The sequence below is a fragment of the Aotus nancymaae genome, unplaced genomic scaffold, assembly GCF_030222135.1.
Source record: "Aotus nancymaae isolate 86718 unplaced genomic scaffold, 86718_ANA_hifiasm-v0.15.2.pri h1tg000012l, whole genome shotgun sequence".
Taxonomy (NCBI): Eukaryota; Metazoa; Chordata; class Mammalia; order Primates; family Aotidae; genus Aotus; species Aotus nancymaae.
The window spans coordinates 49,455,440-49,483,393 of NW_026988423.1; the positions used below are offsets into that span (position 1 = coordinate 49,455,440).

Here is a 27,954-nt window from a genome sequence, read left to right on the forward strand (position 1 = left end):
CTACTCACAGCCCCCAGGCAGGCGTGGTTATTCCAGTTCTGTGGAGGGGGATCTGAGGATGGGGGCTGCCTGGCCAGCATCGCGGACTCAGTGAGCAGAGTGAGATCCAGGCCCGGCCTGTCAGACCTTCCACTGAGCTGTCCTGGTGCTGCTGAGTGAACGATGACCAGCTCTAGAGCCCACTGAGGATGCTGGGCTCCACTGGGTGCCCCTCTCTCTCTCTTTTTGAGACAGAGTCTCACTGTGTTGCCCAGGCTGAAGTATACAGTGGCACGATCACAGCTCACTGCAGCTTAAAACTACAGGGCTCAAGTGATTCTCCTGCCTCAGGCCTGTGGGCACACACCACCACACCCAGCTAATTTTTGTAGAGACAGGGTTTCACCATACTGCTTAGGCTGGTTTCGAAATACTGGCTGGATTCAAGCGATCCTCTTGCTGTGGCCTCCCAATGTGCTGAGATTACAGGAATGTGCCACCATGCCCGGCCTAATTTTTAAATTTGTTATAGAGAAGGGTGTCTTGCTGTGTTGTCCAGGCTGGTCTCAGACTGTGGCCTCAAGAATCTGGCCTTACTCAGACTGTCTCTATTGAGATACATCCAAGCCAGGCACGATGGCTCATGCCTGTGATTCCAACAAATTGGGAGGCCTAGGTGGGCAGATTGCTTGAAGCCAGGAGTTCGAGACCAGCCTGGCCAACATGGCAAACCCCATCTCTACTAAAAATACAAAAAAATTAGCCAGGCGTGGTGGCAGGCACCTGTAATCCCAGCTACTCAGGAGGTTGAGGCATGAGAATCGCTTGAGCCTGGGAGGCGGAGGTTGTAGTGAGCTGAGATTGTGCCATTGCACTCCAGCCTGGGCAACAGAGCAAGATCCATCTCCAAAAAAAAAGAAAAGAAAAAAGAAAGAGACAGTCTGAGTGGATCTTCCTGAGTCCACTCTGACCCTTGTGCTCATCTTCTAAGGTCCCTGTGGGGGTGTAGGGTGGGTAGGAGGTGGGGACTGACCTGCAGAACTCACGCTCCTTACTGTTCACAATTATAGGGCATTTCATGTTCTTAGTGGGTGCCTACACAAGTTGAGACTCTGTGGCTGGCTCAGCCTGGGGCCCGCCCCACCCTTCCCCCGCTCCTCCTGCGAACTCCCTGCCGCCTCCTGACCCGGCAGCCGAGAGGAGAACCTACCGAGGTTGTTGTCCGTCAGCACCTCCTTCACCCGCTTGGTTATGCCGTAGGTGTCCAGCTCCGGGGACATGGCTACTAGCTCTTGGATGCTGAGGGCCGAGTGTCCAGAGAGAGGCAGCGGGGTTGCGGGCTGGGAGTCGGATGCTGGCGGGTCACTGGGCTCCGGGGGCTTGCCATCCTTGTTCGCCTCTATGGGGGGACAGGGCTGCTGGACCAGCTCAGTCAGGCTCTTCACCGACTCGCTGGAACTCATCGGGGACTCAGGGGCAGGGCTGCAGCTGGCGGAGGTCTTTGGAGTGCTTTCTGTAATTAAAGCACAGGAGAAACCGCGCCTGAAAATAGCTGTCTTTCACCGTGAACGTCCATGTCCCTTATCTAGGAAATACTAATTAAACGCTCTGTAGGCGAAGCAGACGCTAGGGTTTTCTGTGGGTCTTCGTGAATGGTTTCATATTTTTTTGACTGAGAGTCACCTCTAATCTTCTGTACGAAAAAACAAAAATATCATCACTGGAAGAAAAACTAAGGGTTTAAAAGAGAGGCTTTGGAAGGCTTAGCATGAGGGTATTCTGCTAAAAAACTATTAATCATGTTATCACTGTCATGGTTTCTTCTAATGAAACCCCATCATTTGGTTCAGAAGCACTCTGGCTAGGTCATAACTTGTGTAGTTATCCTGTTCATATTTTCCAGAACAAACAGCATAGACAGATTGTTTTAAATAATGTGTAGTCACCACAGTTATGAAGACCCTTAAGAGGAAACATGGCCGTGTGCAGTGGCTCACGCCTGTAATCTTTGGGAGGCCGAGGCAGGTGGATACCTGAGGTCAGGAGTTTGAGACCAGCCTGGCCAACATGGTGAAATCCCATTTCTACTAAAAATACAAAAATTAGCCAGGCGTGGTGGCGGGGGCCTGTAATCCCAACTACTAAGGAGGCTTAGGCAGGAGAATCACTTGAACCCGGGAGATGGAGGGGGCAGTGAGCCGAGATTGCGCCACCACACTCCAGCCTAGGTGACACAGAGTGACATTCCATCTCGAAAAAAAAAAAAATGAGGAAACATATGGCCATAGCTTTTGGTCCCCAGCACTGTGGGGCTGAGAACCTAGGGTGGTTTATTTTTATTTTTTTAGAGATGGGGTCTTGCTCTGTGGGCCAGGCTGGAGTGCAGTGGTGCAATCACAGCTCACTGCAGCCTCGACCTCCTGGGCTCAAGCAATCTTCCCGCCTTGGCCTCCTGAGGAGCTGGGACCAAAGGTGCATGCCACCATGCCCAGCTGGTTTTTTGTTGTGAAGACCAGAGAACTCTATGGCACTCAACTCCAGAGGCAAGGAGAGGAGGAACAACCACTCTGATGCCCCAGCTCTTACATTTTAGAGTTCTACATCAAACCTCAGGACTTGCTCTGAAAACCAAGTTCTTTGCTGGTATAAGGCACGCCGTAACTGATGCCAGAAGTGACTGGGCTGGTGTGGACAAGCCAGCGTCTACACTCTGCTCTGCCTTGCTGGGGTCGCTGTGAGTGCCCAGTGGGAAATACCAGCTGGGCTGTGTTGATGAGTGGTCCCTCTGGCCTATAATCTTATAGCAGCCCATAAAACCTGAAAAAAGAGGCTGAATTCCAGTTCTGGGGTGTCTGGGATAAAGACTTTGGCCATTTCCTAATTTCTGCAGATAGAAACTGTCCAGGAGGAAAAGTGGCTTCGTGCTGAGGTCCTGCCTGCAAGCCAGAATCTGCCTGTGGTCCAGCTCAGTATCTTGGCACAATCCCTCCCCCCGTGCCCACTGAGGTAGACACAGGTTAAGATCCCACAGTGCCAGGTAAGAGGGCTCAGGCCATGCTCTCTGCTCCCAGGGTCTTTTAGAAAACTGTTTTGTAGAGACGGGGTCTTGCTATGTTGCCCCAGCTGAACTCCTGGCCTCAAGTGATCCTCCCTTCTTGGCCTCTCAAAGTGCTAGGATTACAGGCATGAGCCACTCTGCCTGGCCAAGAGGATCTTACACTTGCTCCTTCTCCCTTGGGCCCTAGAAGGTCACTCAGTCACTATCAGCACCAGAGTAGTTACCTGGCTGAAAAGAAAATGTAGCACACAGTAGCAACTTAATGTTAAATTACTATTTAACTCGAGAGTCCTTTTCTGGACATACATATCCAGGATATACTAAACCTGCCGTAAATACATTCCAAATACAAGGAGTATTTTGTATTCATATCTAGCAAGAGCAAAACCCCAAATAAAACAACTACAACTTAAGCGATCAACCTGTGTATCATCCTGAACCCGCATAAACTCCCACCATCGTATAAAACTGTGTCCTTGACCTGGGAAATCAGGTTATAAACAGAAAAAAAAAAAGCCAAACTGGCTTTTGAAAGATGTAGAAGAGACAGGCGGAAGAGGCAGAAATGGTCCGTATAAATCTTTAGGGCAATGTGAATCTTACAAATCAGATTTCTTCTCTCTGCTCAACCCCCCCGGGTCACCAGAGAACTGGATATAAAACCCTGCAAATGTTATTTTTGTGTCTGAAGCCGGCAGAGGAATTGTACTGTAAGGGTGGCGTGATTCAGCCATGCGAAGGACTGGCCTGGCAGATCATCCGTCTTGCTCACCGGATACTGTCAAGGATGGCATGAATTCCCCAAATGATAAACAGATTTCTTTTCAGGTTTTGTGTCCTTTAACCCACAGCAAGGTCAGCACCATGGCTGCCTGGTTAATGAACTGCGTGTGGCACTTCCCTGTTCTCTTCTGGGTGCTGGTGGAGGCAGAGCTCGCCACGCAACTCACAGGCTGTGCTGTTCTTTCTTCCAGGGACTCCCTGTGAGCCGGTGGCATGGACTTCTGCCATCATGGACCCCCAGGAGAACTAAACAGGGGCGCTCACTAGTGTTACAGGTATTTCTCTGTGCTCCGGGATGCAACTACAAAGGCAGGACCCCTGAGATCAAAGCCCTTTCTGAGCCCGGAAAGGTCCAGATGTGTGAAAGTGTCACATGGCAGCTGGTTGCTGGAGGTGGCTTGTATCTGTTTCTCTACTCTGAGTCTGAATCTAAAATGCAGAAGACCTTTGGGAGGCCAAAGTGGTCAGACCACTTGGAGGCCAGGAGTTCGAGACCAGCCTGGCCAACATAGTGAAACCCCAACTCTTCTAAAAATACAAAAACTAGCCAGGCGTGGTGGTAGGTGCCTGTAGTTCCAGCTACTGGGGAGGCTCAGAACATCACGTTGGGAAGAAAATCATTCTTTTTTTTTTGAGATGGAGTCTTGCTCTGTCACCCAGGCTGGAGTGCAGTGGCACGATCTCAGCTTACTGCAACCTCCGCATCCTGAGTTCAACCAATTCTCCTGCCTCAGCCTCCCGAGTAGCTGGGATTACAGGCGCCTGCCACCATGCTAGCTAATTTTTGTACTTTTAGTAGAGAAGGGGTTTCACCATGTTGGCCAGGCCGGTCTTGAACTCCTGACCTCAGGTGATCCACCTTCCTTGGCCTCCCAATGTGCTGCGATTATAGGCATGAGCCATCGCACCCAACCCTTTCTTTTTTTAATTATTATTTTTAATTGCATGGAGTGGAACAAAGCTTGCTTTTTCAGAGAATATTGCTTTAATCACAAGGCTCCATGGGCTAATTTTTGGAAAAGAAGAAGTAATGTTTCTTTTCTATTGACTGTATTTTGGATGGTGCACAGAGGGTCCCCTAACCCTGGCCACCCTGACAGGGTGAGCCACTGCGCCCGGTCAAATGTGTTTGTTTCTATAAAGACCTATAGCCAACATAAATTTCATGATCAAGTGCTATTTCTCCCACAATGCCTGGCACATGACAAGACACATGGGTGACAGACTCAGGAGGCCACATCCAGTACGATGAGTTTATCTTTTTAAAGACATTCAACATTTTTTTAAACTTTAAAAAAGAGACAGGGTCTTGCTATGTTGCCCAGGCTGGTCCTTGAACTCCTGGCCTCAAGTGATCTTCTCACTCTGGCCTCCCAAAGTGCTGGAATTATAGGCGTGAGCCCAGCCACGCTTACACTGTGCCCAGCCATTTGCCACATTTTACAAAGGTAAGATATAGTGTTCTGGCCGGGCGCGGTGGCTCACGCCTGTAATCCCAGCACTTTGGGAGGCTGAGGCGGACAGATCACCTGAGGTCAGGAGTTTGAGACCAGCCTGGTCAACATGGCGAAAACCCGTCTCTACTAAAAATACAAAAATTAGCCAAGCATGATGGCGCATGCCTGTAGTCCCAGCTACTCCAGAGACTGAGGCAGAAGAATCGCTTGAACCTGGGAGGTGGAGGTTGCAGTGAGCTGAGATCGTGCCACCGTACTCCAGCCTGGGCAACAGAGTGAGACTGTCTCAAAAAAAAGAAAAATGGTGTCCCAAGACACACAGCCAGGAGCTAGGGGGATGAGCCATATTCTAAACAGCCCCTGTATGCCTGGTGGTGCCTGCATCCTGCACCCAAGTGTGTGTTAGTGACGGAGTGACTGTGCTGCCTGCCTTCCTGGGTACAGCTTTTCTACAACCCACATATCGACATGCGTGCATCTCCAAGACTTAACGATGAGTCACAAAAAGCTGATCTACTCACGGGATTGTGGAAGGGAACCAAAACACATTTCATACCAGGCGTGAATGGAGTAGCGAGCTGAGGGCGTTTACATGTGGCTTCATTCAATTGTCCTAACGGCCTGGGGTGGAAATTGACACCCTATATCCCAGGTGAGAAAACCGAGGCTCAGACAGGCAACCTGACTTCGTTAAAGTCACACAGATGGTGCAAGGATCGGAACCAGATCAGGAGTTGAAAACCTCGATGTTTCTACCCATCCTGCTGTCTGCCAATCCCATGTGATTCTGAATCGCAGTCTACCATCATTCCTGCGTTATTTCACTCTCACTTTATTTTTTTTGAGACAGGGTCTTGCTCTGTTGCCCCAGCTGGAGTGCAGTGGTATGATCATGGCTCACTGCAGCCTTGACCTTCTGGGCTTCAGAGATCCTCCCACCTTAACCTCCTTGCTAATGTATGACCATAAGTAGCTGGGACCACAGGCGTGTGCTACCACGCTGGCTAATTTTTGTATTTTATGTAGAGAGATGGGGTCTTGCTATATTGCCCAGACTGGTCTTGAACTCCTGGGCTCCAGCATACCACCCACTTCAGCCTCCCGAAGTGCTGGGATTACAGGCATGAGCCACCGCATCTGGCCTACTCACATTTTTAAAGCACCTACTCTGTGTCTTGGGGATAAGAGAGAAATCAGACAAAAATCTCGCTTCCAAGGACTCTACAGCCTGCAGGACTGGGACAACTGAAAATGGGTAATTTGCATATTTTAAAAGCCTCACTGCACGGTCCCATCCATCCAGTCTTTGACAGCAGTAGTAAGGTGTTATATTTAAAAAGTCATCTATGTGAATTAATTTTTGATTTTTTATAAGACACTGAATGTGGCATAAGAGGAGCTTGCTTAGCGAGCTACAGAAGCAGAGATAGTGACTCAAGGCCCTCTGAGATACACAACACATTCAGGAACTATAAAAGGATTATGAGAAATATTAGATTCCAAAAACAGCAGGGAAACAACAGCTGCCTTAACTTTTCAATGGGAGCAATTGAAAACGCACACCCGCCGTAATTCTCAGAGACATCTCTCTCTGCGGTTCATCCGACCCACCGTTGAAATTTCCATACCCGGGATTCTATCTGCAGTAATAACCCAGATTCCATTTAGTGTTCATTTGAGCAGTCAGGATAAAGTCGTTTCTTATTATCTCCCCACTGTGTAAAAAACAGCTTGAAGGTGGGAAGTCAGCAAGCATTTTCACCAAAAAGTAATTATTGTAAGTGACATTTTTACTGCTGGCATGCCATAAGGCGAACTGTGCGTTCGGAAGGACAAGTTGCTGAAACAAAATGACAGGGTACTCTGTGACATTCTGACAAGAACCCAAACATTATTTAACTGGCGGCTGGTCTGATGCACCACTTTTCATTCTGTCCATGGTGTCGGCTTTGAGCCCAAGCCAAGCCAGGAAATTCCAATGACTATACAGACAGACATGTATGGAAGGGCGGGAGGAAGGAGGGAGGAGGTTAGGGGAGAGGGGAGGGTGGTCGTGGCCTGGCACGTGTAAGTGTGAATCAGCAGGGGAGCCGGGCGAGGTAGCTCACGTCTGTAATCCCGACACTTTGGGAGGCTGAGGTGGGCGGACTGCTTGAGGTCAGGAGTTCGAAACCAGCCTGGCTAATGTGGCGAAACCCCGTCTCTACTGAAAATACAAAAATTAGCTAGGCGTGGTGGCACATGCCTGTAATGCCAGCTACTCGGGAGGCTGAGGCAGAAGAACTACTTGAACCCAGAAGGTGGAGGTTGCAGTGAACTGAGATCATGCCACTGCACTCCAGCCTGGGTGACAGTGCAAGACTCTGTCTCAAAAAAAAAAAACAAAAAACAAACAATAACAACAAAAACACCCCACCACAAATAATAAACAGCAAAGGAGCCTGGGAGGAGAAGAAAGGAGAGCCTGAGGGAGGGGTTGGGCCTGGCGGTGGCAGGGAGTGGCGCAAGATACAAGGAGGCACGGCGGGCTCTGAGGTACCCAGTATGGGCATCCTGGGGCTGGCAGGAGCCCTGGAGGCTCAGAAAGACTCTGCCCAGCCTGTGGGCCTTTCCAGCCACTGGCACTGATGGCTTCAGAAGCCACAACAGGGTGAGCACCAGCCTGGATGCTTCCTAGCTGGCTTTAGAGGGACAGATTGTGATGTGGGCACCAGACCTGCTCCTGCGCTGACCCTGTGCTCTGAAAAGATCACACCCCCTAGGGGTTTATGCCTGGAGTCTGTTTAGAAGAAATGAGTTTCTCAGCATCAAAAGGGAATAGCATGTTCATTTGGCCTCCTGTTTTTTCGTTTTGAGATGGAGTCTCTCTCTGTTGCCCAGGCCAGAGTGCAGCTGCAGGATCTTGGTTCACTGCAACCTCTGCCTCCTGGGTTCAAGCCCTTCTCCTGCCTCAGCCTCCTAAGTTGCTGGGATTACAGGTGTGCACCACCATGCCCAGCTAATTTTTGTATTTTTAGTAGAGATGGGGTTTTGCCATGTCGGCCAGGCTGGTCTCGAACTCCTGACCTCAAGTGATGTGCCTGCCTCAGACTCCCAAAGTGCTGGGATTACAGTGTGAGCCACCACGCCCAAACCTGGCCTCCTGTATTTTGGTCATACAGGCTCAGATCACAAACACGAGACCCTCTTGTACGACCAGCTCTGAAATTTCTGAACACCAAGGCTTTCCTCGGCAGTGGCTGCGGCGACGCTGGGCTCCTCGGTTCCCGAGCCTTGCTTCTGAATCCAGCAGCAGAAGCTGACAGCCCTGGATCGCCACCAGAACAGTCCTGCGTCTCTGTTAGATGCAGCCCATATGAAAACCTACAGTATTCTTCTTTTGAGTAAGACTGGCATCTTGACTGATTGGCAAGAGCTTGAAACAAAATGTGTGGCGACTTTATCAGATGTCACAGAGACACTCAGGAGATTTCCACGCCTCCTTCGTGGGCCACTGGACACTTCCCTACCACGAAACAAAAGTAGCTCAACAACATACTGATGAATATCAGAGACGCACTCAGCGTGGCCAGACTGCAAAATGGCTTTCTTTCCAAGAAGGTGAGTGCCATGCCTGGCGCCAGCAGGGGAACGCAAAGGTCCAATTTCTGAGGGTCAAGGTTGGCTTTCTGCCCCTTGGGAAGGTCTGTGCCCATACAAATGGCAGCATCAAGCTCTGGGCACATCCCTCGCCAGCCCCAAATCTATCAAGTCACTGTTTTTCAACAGCAGAAAGAACCACCCTGAGAAAGATTATGTAGGGGATGGGGGCGTATGAAGGGTTGGCGTGGGTAGCTCTGCCCCACCCCAGGAAAGATCAATGCCCGCCCCACCCCAGGAAAGATCAATACCCACCCCACCAATGGGTGCCAGTTTCTTCTATAAAATGGAAGAGCAATCTCTCTCTCTCTCTCTCTCTCTCTCACACACACACACACACACACACACACACACACACACATATCCTGACAGGGACTAAAGAATAGGATAAGATGAACTAAAAGTCCCTGGTACCTAGTAGGTGCTGGGGTGTGTCTGTGTGTCAACTATGTAGCCAGTGTGTGTGTGTGTGTGTATGTGTGTATTTCTGAGGGAGGGTCTTGCTCTGTTGTCCAGGCTGGAGTGTAGTGGTACAATCTTGGCTCACTGTAACCTCTGCCTCCCAGGCTCAAGTGATCCTCTGACTTCTGCCTCCTGAGTAGCTGGGACAACAGGCATGCGCTACCATGCCTGGTTAACTTTTAAATTTTTTGTTGAGACGAGGGTCTCACTATGTTGCCCAGGCTGGTCTTGAACTCCTGGACTCAAGTGATCTTCCCGCCTCAGCCTCCCAAAGTGCTAGAATTACAGGCATGAGCCACCATGTCTGGCCAATAATATATATTTTTAGGTTTGCCCAAGAAACTCCTATAATGACATGGGCGCCAAAGTTATTTCTCTCTGTCACTTTTGAGACATGGTCTCATCCCATTGTCCAGGCCGGAGTGCAGTGGTAATCATGGCTCACTGCAGCATCGAACTCCCGGGCTCAAGCAATCCCCCTGCCCCAGCCTCCTGAGCAGCTAGAACCACAAACATGCACCACCATGTCCAGCTAATTTGTTATTATTATTTGTAGAGATAGGGTCTCACTGTGTTGCCCAGGCTAGTCTTGGACTCCTGGGCTCAAGTGATCCTCCTACCCTGACCTCCCACAAGTGCTGGGATTACAGGCATGAGCCACCATACCCGACTCCAAATACTTTATTACCAAAGAAAACCTACTTCAATTAGAGCAAGGTTGTTTAACTTGTGCAGTTTGTATTTTACCTCCCCAAAGCTAACTTCTAAGGTGCTCGAAGACGGGACCTGTGCCTTCCACAATGGGGAAACCCTCCACATGCCGGATAGTTGGGGCACAGCTGTGAGCAAGGCAGACCCTGTGCCCCCACATCTTGCCACCAAAGTGGGAGGCCGATGTCGCCAAGCAGGTCACCAAACACAGAGCCTCGGTCAAGAGTGTTTTTGGGGAGGGCAGCTGAGGCCAGTGTCCGACAGGGTCTGGGGTTGCAGGCAGCGTGGTCTGGGCCGCTAAGTGAGTAAGAAGTCACTCTGAGAAGTCAACCATCGGCTCTTCTAACGAGGAGACACCGCTGTTTGCTTCCCTCCCTCTGGGATGGTTTTCTACTCCTCCCTCTCTCTCTCTCTCTCTCCTTTTTTTTTTGAGATGGAGTCTCACCCTGTTGTCCAGGCTGTACTGCAATGGCATGATCTCGGCTCACTGCAACCTCTGCCTCCAGGGTTCAAGCGATGCTCCTGCCTTAGCCTCCCAAGTAGCTGGGATTACAGGCACACACCACCATGCCGGGCTAATTTTGTATTTTTAGTAGAGATGAGGTTTCACCATGTTGGCCAGGCTCGTGATCCACCCACCTCAGCCTCCCAAAGTGGTGGAATTACAGGGATGAGCCACCGTGCCTGGCCTCTACTCTCCTCTTTCATCTCCCCAACGTGGGAAAGGATGCTGGGGAGAAATGATCTTAGAATTCTATGTTGTCCTGAAATGTAGGCGGACGAAGCTGCAGAGGTGACGTGCTGCTGTGGCTGGCGGGAACCAGCGCAGAACCAGAGCTCACCCGCAGGCAGGGAGGGGACCTGCCAGGGAGTCAGAGTGTCAACTCGCTCTCCCTCTGGGCTCATTTGGCTTGTGTATCTTTTATAAGCTCTTAAGGAAATAAGCATATCAAAAGCAGAGCGTGGAGATATTAAAAATTAAAAACTCTGCTTACATTACAATTCAATTTTGATAGTAAAGTCCCAGTCTGGCCAGATTGCTGAAGGGACGCTGGGTGACACAGATGGCCCTGCTTCAGGGGCACAGGCTCGCCTTGTTCCAGCTTTTCTAGACATCCATACTGATTCAGAAAAGATGCTTTCAAATTACCTTCAATAACCTTATTACCAAGCCAGCTGTGTGTACGAACACTTACCAATGTGTCCCTGTGCGTTAAGACAAAATGTATGTCATACAAACAGTCTAAATATATATTACTAAGATGGGAAAAAACAAAGCCTCTAGTTAAATTGCTTTGCTGTAATCAAAGATTAATCACTGTGTGAATGTGTGTGTGTGTGTGAGAGAGTGTGTGTGTATATGTACGTGTGCCCTCTTTTTCCTGAGGGTTCAATTTTGGCTTTGGGAAAACCTGCCCGTCCCTTACCAAGTCATGTTCTCTGGCTGGTATGCCCATTGCCATTCTGATAGTGAAATTAATTTTTCTGGATTTCTGAGACTTGGAAGAGCTAAAAAGAAGTCAAGGAGGTCTTTTTGTTTGTTCGTTTTTTGAGATGGGGTCTTGCTCTGTTACTCAGGGTGGAGTGCAGCGGCGTGATCTCAGCTCACTGCAACCTCCACCTCCTGGGGTCCAGTGATCCTCCCACCTCAGCCTCCCAAGTAGCTGGGACTATAGTCTATAGATGCACAGCACCATGCCTGGCTAAATTTTTGTATTTTTTGTAGAGATGAGGTTTCCCCATGTTGTCCAGGCTGGTCTCAAACTCCTGGCCTCAAGCAAGCCTCCCACCTCAGCCTCCCAAAGTGCTGGGATTATAGGCAGGAGTCACTATGCCCAACCAGGAGGTCTTTTTTTTTTTTTTTTTTTGAGACAGAGTCTCACTCCATCACCAGGTGCCAGGCTGGAGTGCAGTGGCGCGATCTTGGCTTACTGCAACCTCCGCCTCCTGGATTCAAGCAATTCTCCTGTCTCAGCCTCCCGAGTAGCTGGGACTACAGGCACGCGCTACCATGCCCAGCTAATTTTTGTATTCTTAGTAGAGACGGGGTTTCACCATGTTGGCCAAGATGGTCTTGATCTCTTGACCTCATGATTCGCCCGCCTTGGCCTCCCAAAGTGCTGGGATTACAGGCAGGAGCCATTATGCCCAAGCAGAAGGTCTTAAATGTTGTTTTCTTTCTGAGTCTTCTAGGCCTGCTGCTCAGAAATGTTCCTTTCCTGCAGCCACACTGTGGACAGCAGCTTGGGGGTGCCCATCTGTGAGAGCAGGCTGTCCCCCTCCTCCTTCCATGATGCTGCCTGTTGGCCCAGGGCGCGGGTAATGTCTGGGCTGCAATGGAATGTTCCTCGGAGAATCCATGGCCGATCGCGACCCGTGGAACACGCCGGTGTGGTGGGCTGCCTCGTGTCTTCCACTCAACGCCCAGGTTTGCCCTACGAGGCCCTGGGGCAGTGCTGGGCAGAACCAGGTTGACATTCTCGTCTTCCACGACGGTATTAGAAAAGCCATTAAGGTACATTATTTTACACGTCCTCCTAATCTCTCCATACTGCTTTACTTAATTTGTGATGAAATTGTTGAGAAAGGGTACTTAATGTAGGACAGTCAGTAAAAGTAATTTATCATCTTCCCGCTTCGGTGCTCACGTTATCAGCGAACTCATTTCTGCATTCATCATGCAATCAGCCTATTATTTGCATATTAATCAGGCAGTGGACTGTGAAAGAACTGCATCCCAGCCAAATGCTGCACTATCTCAGGAGAAACACTCAGTAATTATCATACATCAGTGTTATGATGTGATAATTGATTATAACATCTTTCTGCTGCCCCTGGGGAGTCCCTGCACTAACCCAGCTCCAGGCACTCTGGACAGATTTTTCTTTGCCTGCCAAAAAAAAAAAAAAAAAAAAAGTCGGAGTAACCACTGCTGTGCTCTCAGAGTGCTATTTCTGGGGAGCCTTGATTCTCTTCTCTATATTCACAAGGTGTTTTAAGCCACGTGAAACAAAACTGACCTTAACTCAGGAACGAGAAGGTCTGATGGCGACGAAGGAGTGTCCCTCTGGGGCCCGGGTGGCCTCTCTCCTCAGCCTCCTGGGTTCAGAGGTGCTGCTATGGCTTGCATGAAAGTTTCCTTATCATATAAAATGTTCCAACTACCTCCTCATTGCAAAGTTGGTATAAAGGCCGTTTGGCTGCTTTATTTAGTTGCGAAATGACAGACTAATTTTGGTCCTCGTGGAAAGGACAAACCCAACATCTGCCAATTCAGACTCGGGCTATATTTAGGAATCCAGCTCCAAAGGGAAGAAGTAAACACAGAATCCAGAGGAGGCCCCGGTGGAAGCCTCCTGCCTGGCACCCATTCTATCCAGGGCAATGCCATTACGGGACTCCCCTCCTTACACCTCGCCGGGAGGGGGGCAGGTCCCTCGGGTCAGTCCGCATGCGGCTGGGGTCAGAGTGTTGCCATAGCTACAGGAGGCTGTGACAGCTGAAGGGCGGGGCTGCCCTGCTGCATGCAGGGAGAGGACCTCAGTCCAGTGTGTACAGGTTCACTGAATTTAGACCAGAAGAGGTTTCAAAGCAGCATGGACACTCCATGAATTCTAGGCCAGGCGGATTACACATTCTTCAATGGCCAAATCTTGTAAACGTGGCTTCGATGCTGTCACTGATTTGTTGATTCTACTCCTGGGCTCAAGCAATCCTCCCGCCTCAGCCTCCCAAGCAGCTGGGACTACAGGCGAGCGCCGCCATGCTCAGCTAAATTTTAAATTTCCTGTAGAGATGGGGTCTTGCTACATTGCTTAGGCTGGTCTCAAACTCCTGGGCTCAAGCGATCTTCCCGTCTCGGCTGCCCAAAGTGTTGGGATTACAGGTGTCAGCCACTGTGCCCGGCCACCACCTCCTTCTTGATTGGGGCAAATCACCTCTATTTCTGAGCCTTGGTTTACCTCATCTGTGAGAGGAGGGAACCATTTCCACTTATTGATTTTTTTTTTGAGATGAAGTTTCGCTCTTGTTGCCCACGCTGAATTGCAGTGGTGTGATCTCGGCTCATTGCAACCACCTTCCGGGTTCAAGTTATTCTCCTGCCTCGGCCTCCAGAGTAGCTGGGATTACAGATGTCTGCCACCGTGCCTGGCTAATTTTTGTATTTTTAGTAGAGACGGCGTCTCTCCATGTTGGCCAGGCTGGTCTCGAACTCCTGACCTCAGGTGATCCAACCACCTCAGCCTCCCAAAGTGCTGGGATTATAGGCATGAGCCACCATGCCCAGCCTCACTTATTGATTAAGGATTAAAGATGTCAGCTCTGTGAGTGGCACAGAGACCATGCTAGCACGTGCATGCCCTTGTTTTATTACCACCCACTTTCTGCAATCACCTGAGGATTTCCAGTCATTTAAGCTTCTTCATTCCTTCCCTAGACCTCAACCACTGAACACTGAAGTCCTCATTTGCTCCCGTGACCTACTTTTGCCTCTTGTACTGAATGCCCACTGTGCTGTAAATTCTGTTTTCTATGGAAAGCCTGAAGCGGGGAGAACCGGATGTGTCTACAAGCTGGGCTGGGCCTGCCCGGGCCTTTTCAGAAGGGGAAGCCGGGGAGCACCGGACAGAGGGTTCAGGGAAAGCGACGGAAAGAATGAGAGTTATGTGACCCCTCAGCCTCGCTGGCTGTGTCCAGCCTAGTTGGCCTGATTCCATACTAGCTTGGCCCCAAACGGCCTGAGCGATGACCTAGGACTTGCAGTCTTACCCTGGAAGCTCAAGGTTTTGTGTCCACTTAACGGAATTGGTCAACGAACAGGCAACTTCCAAGGATGGAATGGCCTTGTACAGTAGTCGAGACTTTGGAAAGGTGCACACAGATCACCTCCTAGGGGACTGTGGTGCCAGGAGCCCCCTGCTCCATCCTTGAGGGACAATCCCCACCAAAGGAGGTGGGAAGATGCGACCAGATTCGGATTTAAAGGTAGACATGTGACAGGGCGCAGTGGTGCACACTTGTCATTCCAGCACCTTGGGAGGCCGAGGCGAGTGGATCATTTGAGGTCAGGAGTTCGAGACCAGCCTGAGCAACATGGAAACCCCGTCTCTGCTAAATATAAAGGAATTAGCTGAGTGTGGTGGCAGGATAATGAGAGAGGGCCAGCAACTGATTTCTTAAAAAGACTGTAAGTTTCAATGCTTGTATTTTGTAACTATGATGCATTTTACTTCTTGGAAAAAATCCTGCAAATCATAATAAAAACCAAAAAGTCAAATAAATCCGTGACTCTGGGCTACGGCTTCTCCCCTTTCTTTTGGTGAGGCACAGGGACAAATTCTGCTCTAGGAACAGAGACTTTGGGGGCCGAGTTCTGCCAAAGCAGCCGTCAGCAAGGGTGTATGACGGGTGGTTGCCGGGAGCTGGGAATGCAGGGTGCTGGGGTGGCGCTGGCAGCCTGTGTAGGCCGCCTTGCTCGCTGGATGGCAGCGACGTTTGTTACTTTGAAACAAAACCTAAAGTGGGCTGCGGTACTCAGCGCTGGCTGCCCGGGGCGCCTGTGCAGGAGCTGAGTGTGCAGGGTCCTCTAGGCTGGGCTGTCCCAGGAGCAAAAGGCCCTCCACACACCCGTGCTCTCCTGCGTAAATGTCACAGGGTGCTGGTTCCAGGAACATGTGGCCGGTCCCCAGATCGTGAATCCCACAGCATCTGGAGGGGCTTGGGGAACTGAACATGCAAGTCACAGACAGTGACAGAGGGGCCTTCTGGCGAGGTCCCCGAGCGATCCTGACATGCCGCACATCAAGGAGCTTTTGAGAAGCGCATCTGCCGTTCCTCCTGCGGCTCTCAGGGCGGCCCCCTGCAGCCTCGTTCCTGTCAGCCTGGCCCTCCCACGCTGCCTCCACACAGCCTGCCTCACCTACTCTGGAAGGGTTTGCAGTGGCACAAGCCAGCCCCTTTGCATCTTAGCAGCAAGATTTTTTTTTTTTTGAGATAGTTTCACTCTTGTTGCCCAGGCTGGAGTGCAATGGTGTGATCTTGGCTCACTGCAACCTCCGCCTTCCGGGTTCAAGCAATTCTCCTGCCTCAGCCTCCCGAGTAGCTGGGATTACAGGTGTGTGCCACCATGCCTGGCTAATTTTTATATTTTCAGTAGAGGTGGGGTTTCGCCATGTTGCCCAGGCTGGTCTCAAACTCCTGACCTCAGGTGATCCGCCTGCCTCAGCCTCCCAAAGTGCAGGGATTACAGATGTGAGCCACCACGCCCAGCCAAAAAGTTGATTCTTTAATGTCTCCAACTGAAGAGGTATTTTTTTTTTTGGTGGCCGGGGGAGACACGGTCCTGCTTTGCTACCCAGGCTGCAGTGCAGTGGCACTATCAGAGCTCCACTATGATAGCAATGGTGTGATCTCGGCTCACTGCAGCCTCCATCTCCCAGGTTCAAGTGATTCTCTTACGTCAGCTTCCCGAGTAGCAGGAATTACAGGCACATGCCACCATGCCTTGCCTGGCTTATTTTTATATTTTTAGAAGAGATGGGGTTTCACCATGTTGGCCAGGTTGGTCTCAAACTTCTGACCTCAAGTGATCCACCCACCTCGGCCTCCCAAATCGCTGGGATTGCAGGCGTGAGCCACTGCACTCAGCCCCTGCCTGTTTTAGACAGTGCTGTGGAATTTCCAGGGGTGCAATCAGCCACTCCCATCCATATTAACGTGCTATCCATGTGCCCCTGGCGCTGATAGTTAGCCCTGAACATGGGGGAGTTGACTGCTTACCAAGGACACTGCTTCAGAATCTGCTTGTAGAGTTCAAAGCAGAAGAGCCCTGGACACGTGTTCCTGGGCTGTCTGGTGGGAACCAGCTAACAGCCATGAGCATGACACACACACACATTCAAAAGGAATGTGGACCTGTCCTCAATAGGGGCTGTGGCCATGGGGACTTCCTGGCTATACAAGGTCATGAACAGCCCACAGCCCCGTCGGCTTCATGTCAAAGAGGGGCACACATCAGACCACCCACGTTAGAGACAGCCTTCAGCAGCTGTCCTCCCAAAGAGGCAACTGATACTCTGTTGGCTGACTGGGAACAGAACAAGCAGCAGAGAAGGCTTGGAACCCATCGTTCCTAACATGCTGGGCAACAGCCAGGTATTTCACAATTCATCCAAGGACAGTGGGCCATCCTTCCACCCGGAGAGCCGTAATACACCTGAAGCCAGTGTGAATGCGGATGCGACAGCTTGTTAGTTACAGCAATGAAACGCTCCCAGATTAAAAAGTTACAAAGTGGCCAAGGGTGGTGGCTCACATCTGTAATCTCAGCATTTTCAGAGGCCAGGAGTTTGAGACCAGCCCTGGCAACCGAGAGACCCCCTACTTCTCCAGCTTACTTGGATATTTGGAAATAGAAGGATACAAAAGGTCACATGTGTGGTGGCTCACACCTGTAATCCTAGCACTTTGGGAGGTTGAGGCGGGCGGATTGCCTGAGGTCAGGAGTTTGAGATCAGCCTGATCAACATGGTGAAACCCCATCTCTACTAAAAATACAAAAATTAGCTGGGCATGGAGGCAGGTGGGAGGCTGAGGCAGGAGAATTTCTTGAACCCAGGAAACGGAAGTTTCAGTGAGCTGAGATCGCACCACTGCACTCTAGCATGGGCGACAGAGCAAGACTCTATCTCAAAAAAAAAAAAAAAAACAAACAAAAAGAATAAACCCTCACTTCTACAAAAAATTAAAAAATTAGCCCAGTGTGGTGGCAAGTGCCTGTAAGTCTCAGCCACTCAGGAGGCTGAGGAGAGAGGATTGTTTGAGTCTCAGAAGTTGAGGCTGTACTGAGCTGTGATTGTGTCACTGCACTCCAGCCTGGGTGACAGAGCGAGACCCCATCTCAAGAAACAAAAAACCAAAATCAATTCCAGGCTGGGCATGGTGGCTCATGCCTATAGTCTCAGCTGCTTGGGAGGCTGAGGTGGGAGGATCACCTGAACCTGGGAGTCCAAGGCTGCAGTGAGCTGAGATTGTGCCACTGTATTCCAGCCTGGGCGACAGAGTGAGACTCTGTCTCAAACAAAAAAAAAAGTTATAAAGCAGAGTGCCCTGGGGAGAACGCTCTCCTTTCTTCCTGCCCTATAATGTAATGAGTAATGTTGAATCCAGGATCATCTTTCCTTTCCCCTTTTCTCTTTCCCTTCTAGAGTTGTCTCTTGTCTCCTTCAAAAAGATTAATGATGCCAAGGAACTGTGAAAATGAAATGAGTTTTAAGGAATGAAAAAGAGGCCGGGCGTGGTGGCTCATACCTGTCATGCCAGTACTTCGGGAGGCTGAAGTGGGAGGATTGCTTGAGCCCTGGAGTTTGAGACCAGCCAGGGCAACATAGAGAGATCTGATCTCTACAAAAAATAAAAATTTAGCTGGGAGTGGTGGCGTGCACCTGTAGTCTCTGCTATTTGGGAGGCTGAGGCAGGAGGACTGCTTGAGCCTGGAAGATTGAGGCTGCAGTGAGCTATGATCATGCCACTGTTCTCCAGCCTGGGCAACAGAGTGAGACCCTGTCTATCTATAAAAAATAAAATAAATAGGATAAGATAAAACAAATTGCTAAATGATAAGCAGGCTGCAGTCTGAGAACACAAGCCTGAATGAGCCCCTACCTTCTCCACTATGAACACTTGCTGTGGCTAAGTAGTGTGACGTCCAAGAATGATGAGCAGACAAAAGGCACTTGCAGAATCAGTCCCCAAGGACCACCTGCAACTCCACCTCCAAACGAAGTTTTCCAAATCAGACCAAAGATGACCCTGGTTATAACTACACCCTGCTTTGTCCCCCGAGATGCCGAGCATTTTGCAAGAAGCCAACACAAAAGTATTTGTAGAAAGTTAAGACGCACCAGGAAATCTGTGAACAGGTAACTGAAGATTTGTCCTTTAAGAACCCTTTTTCTACACCTGTCATCCCAGCACTTTGGAGGCCGAGGTGGGCGGATCACAAGGTCAGAAGATGGAGACGACCCTGTCTCTACTAAAATAACAAAAAATTAGCTGGGCATGGTGGCCTGCGCCTGTAGTTCCAGCTACTTGGGAGGCTGAGGCAGGGGAATTGCTTGAACCTGGGAGGCAGAGGTTGTAGTGAGCCGAGACTGCACCACTGCACTCCAGCCTGGGCAACAGAGCAAGACTCCATCACACAAAAAAAAACAACAACAAAAAAACGTTACTCATGACTGGCATGGAACCTACTGCTTACCTTAAGCTTTTTCATTTATTTATTTTTAATTTTTTAAGACAGAGTCTTGCAGTGTTGCCTGGGCTGGAGTGCAGTGGCATGATCTTGGCTCACTGCAATCTTTACCTTGCGAGTTTAAGTAATTCTCTGCCTCAGCCTCTCGAGTAGCTGGGATTACGGGCGTGTGCCACCATGCCCGGCTAATTTTTTGTATTTTTAATAGAGACGGGGTTTCACCATGTTGGCCAGGCTGGTCTTGAACTCCTGACCTCATGATCCACATGCCTCAGCCTCCCAAAGTGCTGGGATTACAGGGGTGAGCCACCGGGCCCGGCATCTTAAGCCTTTTCAAGGCCTCAACAGTGTCGAAGAAAAAGCGGCGGATCACTAGTGACGCTGCTGGTTACAAATGACATCAAATTTCCTTAATGCCCAAGGCCGTCACCCCCATGCCCAGATTCTCAGAGGAACACTGAGAACCAGTTGTATCTGCCAAGAGGAAAAAGCAATGATGTGAATGAAATGTCAGTTTCTCTCTCCTTTTTGGCCAATTTGGCATCTAAGTCATTAAGGAAAATGGAGCGACTGACGGGGCAACAGAGCCCAGCAGGAAGAGGCCGGCGGGAATTCTTTAGTGAGGAAAACAGACTCCTGGGCCAGCAGCTCACTGTTCAGATGGGCGAGGCCACTCTAGTGCAGGGCACCTGATCGCCATGGTAACCGAGCACAGAGCACAGAGCCAGCGGCCGCCATGGTCTCCGCTGTAAGCCCGCTTCCCTTCCTGCAGGGCTGTGGCTGGCTGAGCAAGTCGTCCATAGTAACTGCCTACCTGGGAGGGACATCCAACCGCCAGTCCACCTTTGAGGCCTGCAATCTCAAGCACTGATCGTTTCTCACCAAGATTCAGGAAGAAGCCAAGCTAGGCTTGCAATGACCTTCCTGCGGAAACCTGCTTCTACCACAGCGAGCTGCTCAAGGCAGGGAATGGAAGGAGCTACCACCAAGGACGGAGCATCTTCTGGGTCTGGGGGCCCGTTGAAAGGATTCCGGGGTAGCCATGGGAGGAACAGGGTATCGGAATCTTGTAGCAATCTTAGGACAGAGACTCGCTCCCCTGCTTTGGGGCGGCAATGCTGAAAGCTTCCACAGAGACACTCTCAAGGAAGATTCTAGAGAATCTCATTGTCCCTCGTCCCAAGGATTTACTAACAACCACTATTAGAAAGCAACTCTATTTTTCTAAATTAAATTCCATATACTGGGCCAGGCACAGTGGCCCATGCCTGTAATCCCAGCACTTTGGGAGGCTGAGGTGGGCAGATCACCTGAGGTCGGGAGTTCGAGATCAGTCTGGCCAAGATAGTGAAACCCCATCTCTACTAAAAATAAAAAAACTAGCTGGGTGTGGTAGTGCATGTCTGTAATCCCAGCTGCTTGGGAGGCTGAGGTGGGAGAATCACTTGAACCCAGGAGGTGGAGGTTGCAGTGAGATGAGATTGTGCCACTGCATTCCAGCCTGGGTGACTGAGTGAGACTCCATCACACACACACACACACACACACACACATCTATATACTGTGAATATAGATTTTTTTTTTTTTTTTGAGACAGGGTCTCCCTCTGTCACCCAGCCTGGAGTACAGTGGTGTGATCTTCGCTTATTCCAGCCTTGACCTCCTGGGCTTAAGCAATCCTCAGTCCCCCAAGAAGCTGGAACTACAGGTGTGTGCCACCATGCTTGGCTAATTTTTGCATTTTTTGTAGAGACAGGGTTTTACCATGTTGCCCAGGCTGGTCTTGAACTCCTAAGCTCAGGCGATCTGTCTGCCTTGGTTTCCCAAAGTGCTGGGATTACAGGCATGAGCCACTGTGTGAAACTCTCTTGAAAAGTAACCTCTGATAGTAAAGTCTCAGACAAGGAAAGCCATATGATAATCTCTTTTCTTTCTGGCAAGGCCTTCCTTACAGAGAAACATTTTTGCTTAGCCATCATTATGCTATACAATTAAAAAAAATTTTCCTGGCCGGCCATGGTGGCTTATACCTGTAATCCTAGCACTTTGGGAGGCTGAGGTGAGCAGATCACCTGAGGTCAGGAGTTTGAGACCAGCCTGGCTAACATGGTGAAAACCCGTCTCTACTAAAACTACAAAAATTAGCCAGGCATGGTGGTGGGCACCTGGAGTCCCAGCTACTCGGGAGGCTGAGGCAGGAGAACTGCTTGAACCTAGGAGGCGGAGGTTGCAGTGAGCTGAGATCGCGCCACCACACTCCAGCCTGGGTGAGAGGGCGAGACTCTGTTTCAAAAAAACAAAAATTTTCCTGCAATATAGGAAATATTTTTCCATTTTTCTCCCTAGTCACCATGATTTTTGCTTCTGCTGGTGGCTTTCCTGACTTCAAGGTGTTGGGTAAGTGATCTGTGCTCAACCTCCCCTCTTGCTGGAATGACACGGGGCAGAGGAGATAGACCCATGTGTCGCCTCTTCACAATAACCACTGACAACTTCTACACCCTTTTCAGTTTTATCCAGGGGCTCATTGCCTTTTTCTCTCTCCCGCTTCCAATCTGCAAGACTCCCTAGGAGTCTTAACTGACTTTATTCTACAAAGAAAATTGATATTTTAGAAATACCATTTACATTCCTCTTAGGAGCCAAGTGTGTTTTTCTTAGGTTTGAAATGTGACTGTTGTACGTTTCAGCACGGTGGCGACTATCTGTTACAATACAAAGTAAAACGTCATTCTTCAAGGATGTTACGTCACGGAGAAGTTTCTTCTGGCACTGATTATCAGCAGGCCTGGAACCGAGGGAGACTTCCTGTTTTATGTAGGAACAAGGGTTTTTTAAATTTTTTTTGAGATGGGGTCTTGCTCTGTCACCCAGGCTGGAGTGCAGTGGTTTGCTCTCAGTTCACTGTAACCTCCACCTCCTGAGTTCGTGTTTCTCCTGCCTCAGTCTCCTGAGTAGCTGGGATTACAGGCACCCACCACCACAGCCGGCTACTTTTTTTATATTTTTAGTAGAGATGGGGTTTCACCATGTTGGCCAGGCTGGTCTTGAACTTCTGACCTCAGGTGATCCGTCCACCTCAGCCTCCAAAAATGCTGGGATTACAGGCGTGAGCCACTGTACCTGGCTTAACGAGTGGTTTTGATCTGGAAAATGTTAGTCACTCTCTGCCAAATTCAGTCCTGCCTCAATGGACTCAAATACTCTCATGAGTTTAAAGAAGGCCAACTTCCTGTTGCAGCAGGGTGGTCAATGCTAACTTTCCATGCAGACGTCTGTAAAACTCCAGCACGAACAGTTACGCCCATTATGTTCCCTGAAGTATTCTGAACTTGAGCCAGTGCTGGATGAGTTCTTGGTACTTTCTAATTAAATTGGCAAAGCCAGAATGAGTGTTCCCTTCTCCTGATGGACCCTCGCTCTACCTAGAGGTCCAACCATGAAGACCCACGGAGCAGGCAAGAAACAGCCTCCTGACCTCCATGCTGGTCAGAATCAAATCAGAACACAGACAACACACAGAACTCTCAACTGGGGACTGAGGTGCCACCGAGGCGCTCCGGCTGCATCTGTGTATCTGTTTGGGGATCTTGCAGAGGCAGCAGCCGCTGCCACCCAGCTGTTCCCCGCGTGAAGCTTGCAGCAAGCTGGCGAGCTTCGTGCTCCTGTTAGCTTTGTTTGTGTTTTCATTGAATCAATGGGATATGGAGACGAATCAACATGTTTAGAAAAATACAGAAAGGGAAAAAGAGGACCAGCTCACAGTGCAGGCTGTTTCTAAAAGCCAGGCTTTTAGAAAAGCCTGTGAAAAGCTCGGCTGCAAGTGTGGGCTCGGCGCACGAGGGGGAGGCGGGGGCACTCAGGAGGGAGCCTGGGAGCCGTGGCCTTGGGTCAGCCTCAGTGGGCTGTGTCCAGACACTGTGTGGCAAAGAGAACAAGTCTGGCCAGAGACCTCGGGGCTGTGAAATGCAGACAGGAAGCAGCTGAGCTTCTCAGCCTGCAGCCACCACCCTCCGCTGCTGCCACCTGCTCCCACGCTCTGACCTCAGTCCCCAGCTCTCCATCCGTTCACACCTGAGCTGTCTTCGTGGGCTTCCTGGCTATTTCCTTTCTGATACCCTACGCTTCCCACTGCTCAAGCTCGAAACTCCCTGTTTGCCTGTTCGGGGGCTGCCTGGATATCTTCCGGATAGCCAAGAAGTCCCCCGACACGACCCTGCCGGGAGAGTGACGTGTGCCCGTGCTTTGTCCCTTCCCATCAGACAGTAAGCCCCCCAAGTGGGGAATCTGTCTCTTAGACCCCAGCGCTGAACACAAGGCTCTGGGTGGATGAAGGATGACACCGGGCGTGGGAACCTTAGCAGCGTCCCTCCACGCACTGTAGGCTTGCTCTCCATTAGAAACTGACATGGACAGGGACCCCGTTTGCAGATAGGATGCCGTATTTCCGCTCCCCAAATCCAGAACATGGGAGCCTCCAGGGGACGGACCGGAGTACGGGACAACAGAAAAGCAGTGAGATATTTCATGCAAAAGCAATAGAAATCGGCTGGTTACCTGAGCTGACACAGCCCTGCTGCAGGGGGTCCTGGAGTGACGTCACGGAGTGGAGTACTAGAGTAGAAAAAGGTTGCAATTAAAGGAAGGAACGAAGTCCAGGGCTTCAAGCTTCCTAACTGAAGGTGGCAAGGCCTGGGGGAAGCTTCCCGCTCCTCCTGGGGAGGGGCGGGCGCGGGGACCCGCAGGGCAGGGAGGCGCTGCTGCTGCAAGGCCAGGCCCCCGGGCCGGGAGCAGGTGAAAGCGTTCGCCTGTGACATTTTCTGCTTTAGTACCTCTGGCTGACTTTCTTTCCTGACTCCCTCCCTGATTTAACTACTTGACTTTTACCTGTATTTATGTATAAACAGCATTTTTTAAATTGGTAACTCATTTTCTGCTGCTTATAAAATTAGACAGGCATGATCTTCTCTCCTAAACACTATAGTCAGGCCGACGGTGACAGGCTGTGGAGGAAGGGAACGGTTCTGTCCCCCAGCACCAGTAAACAGTGGGGGTGTGGCGGGCCGCCTCTCGGGGCAGTTCCCTACTCCCTCTCTGCATAGTCCAGGTGGGGCTGCTGTGACCAGGTCTTTGCTATAGTGGGGGCAGCCCCTCTCCTGCGGCAGGACCCCCGTTACCTGGCCCTTGCTGCTGGCCCTGGACGGGTAAAACACCCTGGCCCAGCTCGCCATTCAGCCAGAGCTGCATCCGGATGAAGGGTTCTCGGCCTTTCTGCGTCAGCTTGCTCCACGGCTTCGGTCGGGACAGCATGTCGCTGACGCTGCCCTGGGACAGGCCCAGCACCTGGAGTGGCAGCAAACACACATGGCCATCAGTGGATGGGTATCAGCACGATGCCACGGATGCTGCTGCAATGCACACGCAACATGCAGAGGGCGTGTCTAGGGCTGACTTCTGAGCACAGAACCATGGCCTGGTGGCGGTGACAGCTTGTGGGCAGGGAAGAAGCATTTAAACGTCAGTGGTGGGCTGAGGCCCCAGCACAGGGGGCCTTTTGGGGGAGCTATGGTTATAGCCACAGCTCTTAGCTCTCAGGGAGGGAAGAGGTTCTCGTCCCAGGGTCTTGATCCTGCCAAGACTGCAGGCTGTCATCCTGACACCCTGTGGAGGAGGTGTGTACAAGCACCTTGCTCTTTGCCTGGTGGCACCGAGGAAGGCCAAGGTGCCAGGACAGGACCCTCCAGAGGTGGGGCAGTGGGTGCCAGTGGGATGGGGGGACCTGGTGTCCTCTGCAAATGCCGACCAGGCTGCCGTTTTGAAAGGTTTGCTTGCTCTGATCACATCCTGATCAAAGGTGGGGGCCCAGAGGGGAACAGGAGGGAGCCGGGGAGCCGGCCTGGGAGTGACATCCCGCCACAGATGATGGCCGAGTTGCGTGTACGCACCCGAGTTTCCTGACGCTCCCAGATGGCCATACATATGTATAGCCACAAACACCCCCCACAGGACACAGATGCAGCCCTGGGATATTTAGGGGCTGCATCCGATCACTCTTTTGAAAAGTTCTCAAGTTCCAGAATAAAACTGCACTCACGGGCCAAACAAGTTCAATGTTATTAAGTCTCTGCTAAATTTAAGGCATGAGCACGAATGTCTATTTCAATGTTCTCAGATGGTATTTTTGTAACACTGAACTAGAAATCTCAAGGGGCTTGAAATACTGATCCTCATTTCTAGTCGCCCCCCTTCACCTTTTGCAAAATCAGGGCAAAGCTGGCCCCTGGACATCACCCAGATTCACGGCACAGCACACAGCAAACATTGAGTGGAAGGCGGGGCAGGGAGTGCGGGACGGTGCTGTGTGGGGACCCTGGCTGTGGGGAGGAGGGGGGATTGTCCCCTACTGATTCAGCCACGTGCCCCCTCAGAAAGGTGCCTTTTAGGGGAGGGGTGCTTCTCACTCCATTCAGCACCCCATTATTTAATCTAAAATGATAGAGGGTTGGGAGGCCAAGCGGGCAGATAACTTGAAGTCAGGAGTTCTAGATCAGCCTGGCCAACATGGTGAAACCCTGTCTCTACTAAAAATACAAAAATTAGCTGGGCATGGTGGCGGGCACTTGTAATCCAACTACTTAGGAGGCTGAGGCATGAGAATTGCTTAAACCCTTGGGGAGGTGGAGGGGAGGCTGCGTGAGTTGAGATCACATCACTATACTCTAACCTGGACAACAGAGTGAGACTCTGTCTCAAAAATTAAATAAATAAAATGATACTGGGGCATGATGGTTGCTTTAGATTTGGCAGGCACAGTTAACCCTCATCCTCCTGAATCTCAATGACCAGGAAACTGCCAAGAACAGAAAGGCCTGGAAGCTCGTCCATGCATGATCACACCTTCCCCGGGCCAGGGAAGGACAGTGGGGAAACATGGGCCACCCTGCAGGGGCCATCCCTGAGCTGTGTCCCTGGGCTGATTGCTTGACCTCTCTGGCTGAACAATATCCAAGAGTCACACAAGAAAGGAACAATCACGCTCTCTGTAGCTTTTTCTTGTAAGTCCCTTTTGGCTCTCTGCGTGCCGGTCGTCCCTCTATGTGGTGATGGGATCAGATCTTTTTTGGCCAAAGCAGCCCGCGGGGGTGTCTCTCAGCTCCCCTTGGCAGCAAAAGCTGGACGTGGACTCGGCTGCCAGCCAGGTTGGGGCAAGTAGTCAACTTCCCCAAGCCTTGGTGTACCTCCCTGTCAAATGGAGACTTTAATCATCCACTTCCCAATGTAACTGAGAGGTCGAAAGGGTAGCACACAGGCGAGAGGCTGAGCCCAGAACCTGGCCGCAGTCGGGGCTCAGCAAATGGGGTCAGGGGCTGGAATGTTCACCAGCCCTACCCTGGGAAGTCTGGGAGTGGAGGATTCCTTATGCTCCACTCTTGGGTGAGTCAAAATGGGTGATGGCCACGGGCTCCGGGATAGACACTTGGTCCTGAGCAAGGAGAGGAGACGGGAGAACTGAAGCCCCCGGTCGGATCCCTTACCTTCTCCCCGAAGATCCTCTGGCAGATGCCGTTCTTGGCCAGTTTCTCCTTAACCTGCCGGGTGAGCTCGATGGTGTCCACCTCCTGGTACATGTAGACCTCGTACTGCTCGGGGGTCAGCGGGGGGACCGAGGGCTTGGTGGGCTTGGACATGGGCACGATCGGGGAGGACGGCAGGGGGCTGTTCTGTGGCGTCTCGCTGCGGCTGGCCCCAGTCAGACTCAGCTCTGAGCTCTGGGAGTACGGGGACTCGGCGCTGGGCCACTCCTTCCAGTACTCTGACGACGCGGGTCCCTGGAGCTGGCTGCGCTCTGCCCGAGGCTGGCTGCCGCCACCGCTGCCCTTCTCTTTCCCACTGCCTGCTTCTTCGGCCTTGGCCTCCTCGGAGGAGGCGGTGGCATTTCTTCTCTCCGGCTGCACCTGCACCGCGCTCCACCAGTGATCCTTCCACGCGCCGCTGCGGCCCACCTCGTTTTTCACCTGTCTCAGGACCCCTTGTGCACAATCAGCCACTCCCTGGGGGTCCAGCCCGGGGGTGTCCTGGGCCTCCTTTTTGAGGGCCGGGGGGTTTGGCAGAGCAGAGGCACCCGCCTCGGGAGCTGCGGGGGGCTTCTTCAGGGAGATGGCGAGAGGCGGGTAGGTGGACACGGTCGGCATGGGCGAGGTGGACAGGAGCTTGGGGGTGAGGATGGTGATGTCGCTCTGGGACAGCGGTGCCTGCTTTAAGGCGGGGTCGAGGGCGGCCTGCTGGGCCTCCATCTCCCGGCGGGCTTGCTGCAGGATGGAGCGGATGGCATCATCGGAGTTCCCGCTGCCAGATGTGGAGGAAGGCTGGGCCGGCTCTGCTGCATGGAGAAACGGGGTGAGACTGTGGCAGGGTGGCCCCCTTCAGCTGGGGACACGATTCTCACCCTAACTTGACCTACTGCAAAGTGTGGTTATTTGGGAGAACCACACTGTGTATTTCCCCAGCACGTTCCCTGTCAGTGATAACATTCAGGCATCTCGTCTGAACCAAGGACTAGGCCCTGAGGCTATCGCTCAATGACCTGGTGGCCCGAGGCACACACTAGTGTA

General features: G+C 51.2%; 1 protein-coding gene across 6 annotated transcripts in view; it reads right to left on the reverse strand.

The window, feature by feature from the left end:
* CUX1 (cut like homeobox 1) overlaps nucleotides 1–27,954 on the reverse strand; it is a 465,449-nt gene that overhangs the window by 53,496 nt on the left and 383,999 nt on the right. For 3 of the 6 annotated variants that reach the window (XM_064375703.1, XM_064375704.1, XM_064375702.1), the window contains exons 18-21: nucleotides 26,878–27,722; nucleotides 24,520–24,685; nucleotides 23,900–23,956; nucleotides 1,190–1,492 (exon numbers count right to left, since the gene is read on the reverse strand). The exons of the other annotated variants lie outside the window; for them this stretch is intronic. In XM_064375703.1, coding sequence (XP_064231773.1) covers nucleotides 1,190–1,492; nucleotides 23,900–23,956; nucleotides 24,520–24,685; nucleotides 26,878–27,722 — 1,371 coding nt within the window. The remainder of the gene's footprint in view (nucleotides 1–1,189; nucleotides 1,493–23,899; nucleotides 23,957–24,519; nucleotides 24,686–26,877; nucleotides 27,723–27,954) is intronic. 6 annotated transcript variants of the gene reach the window in all.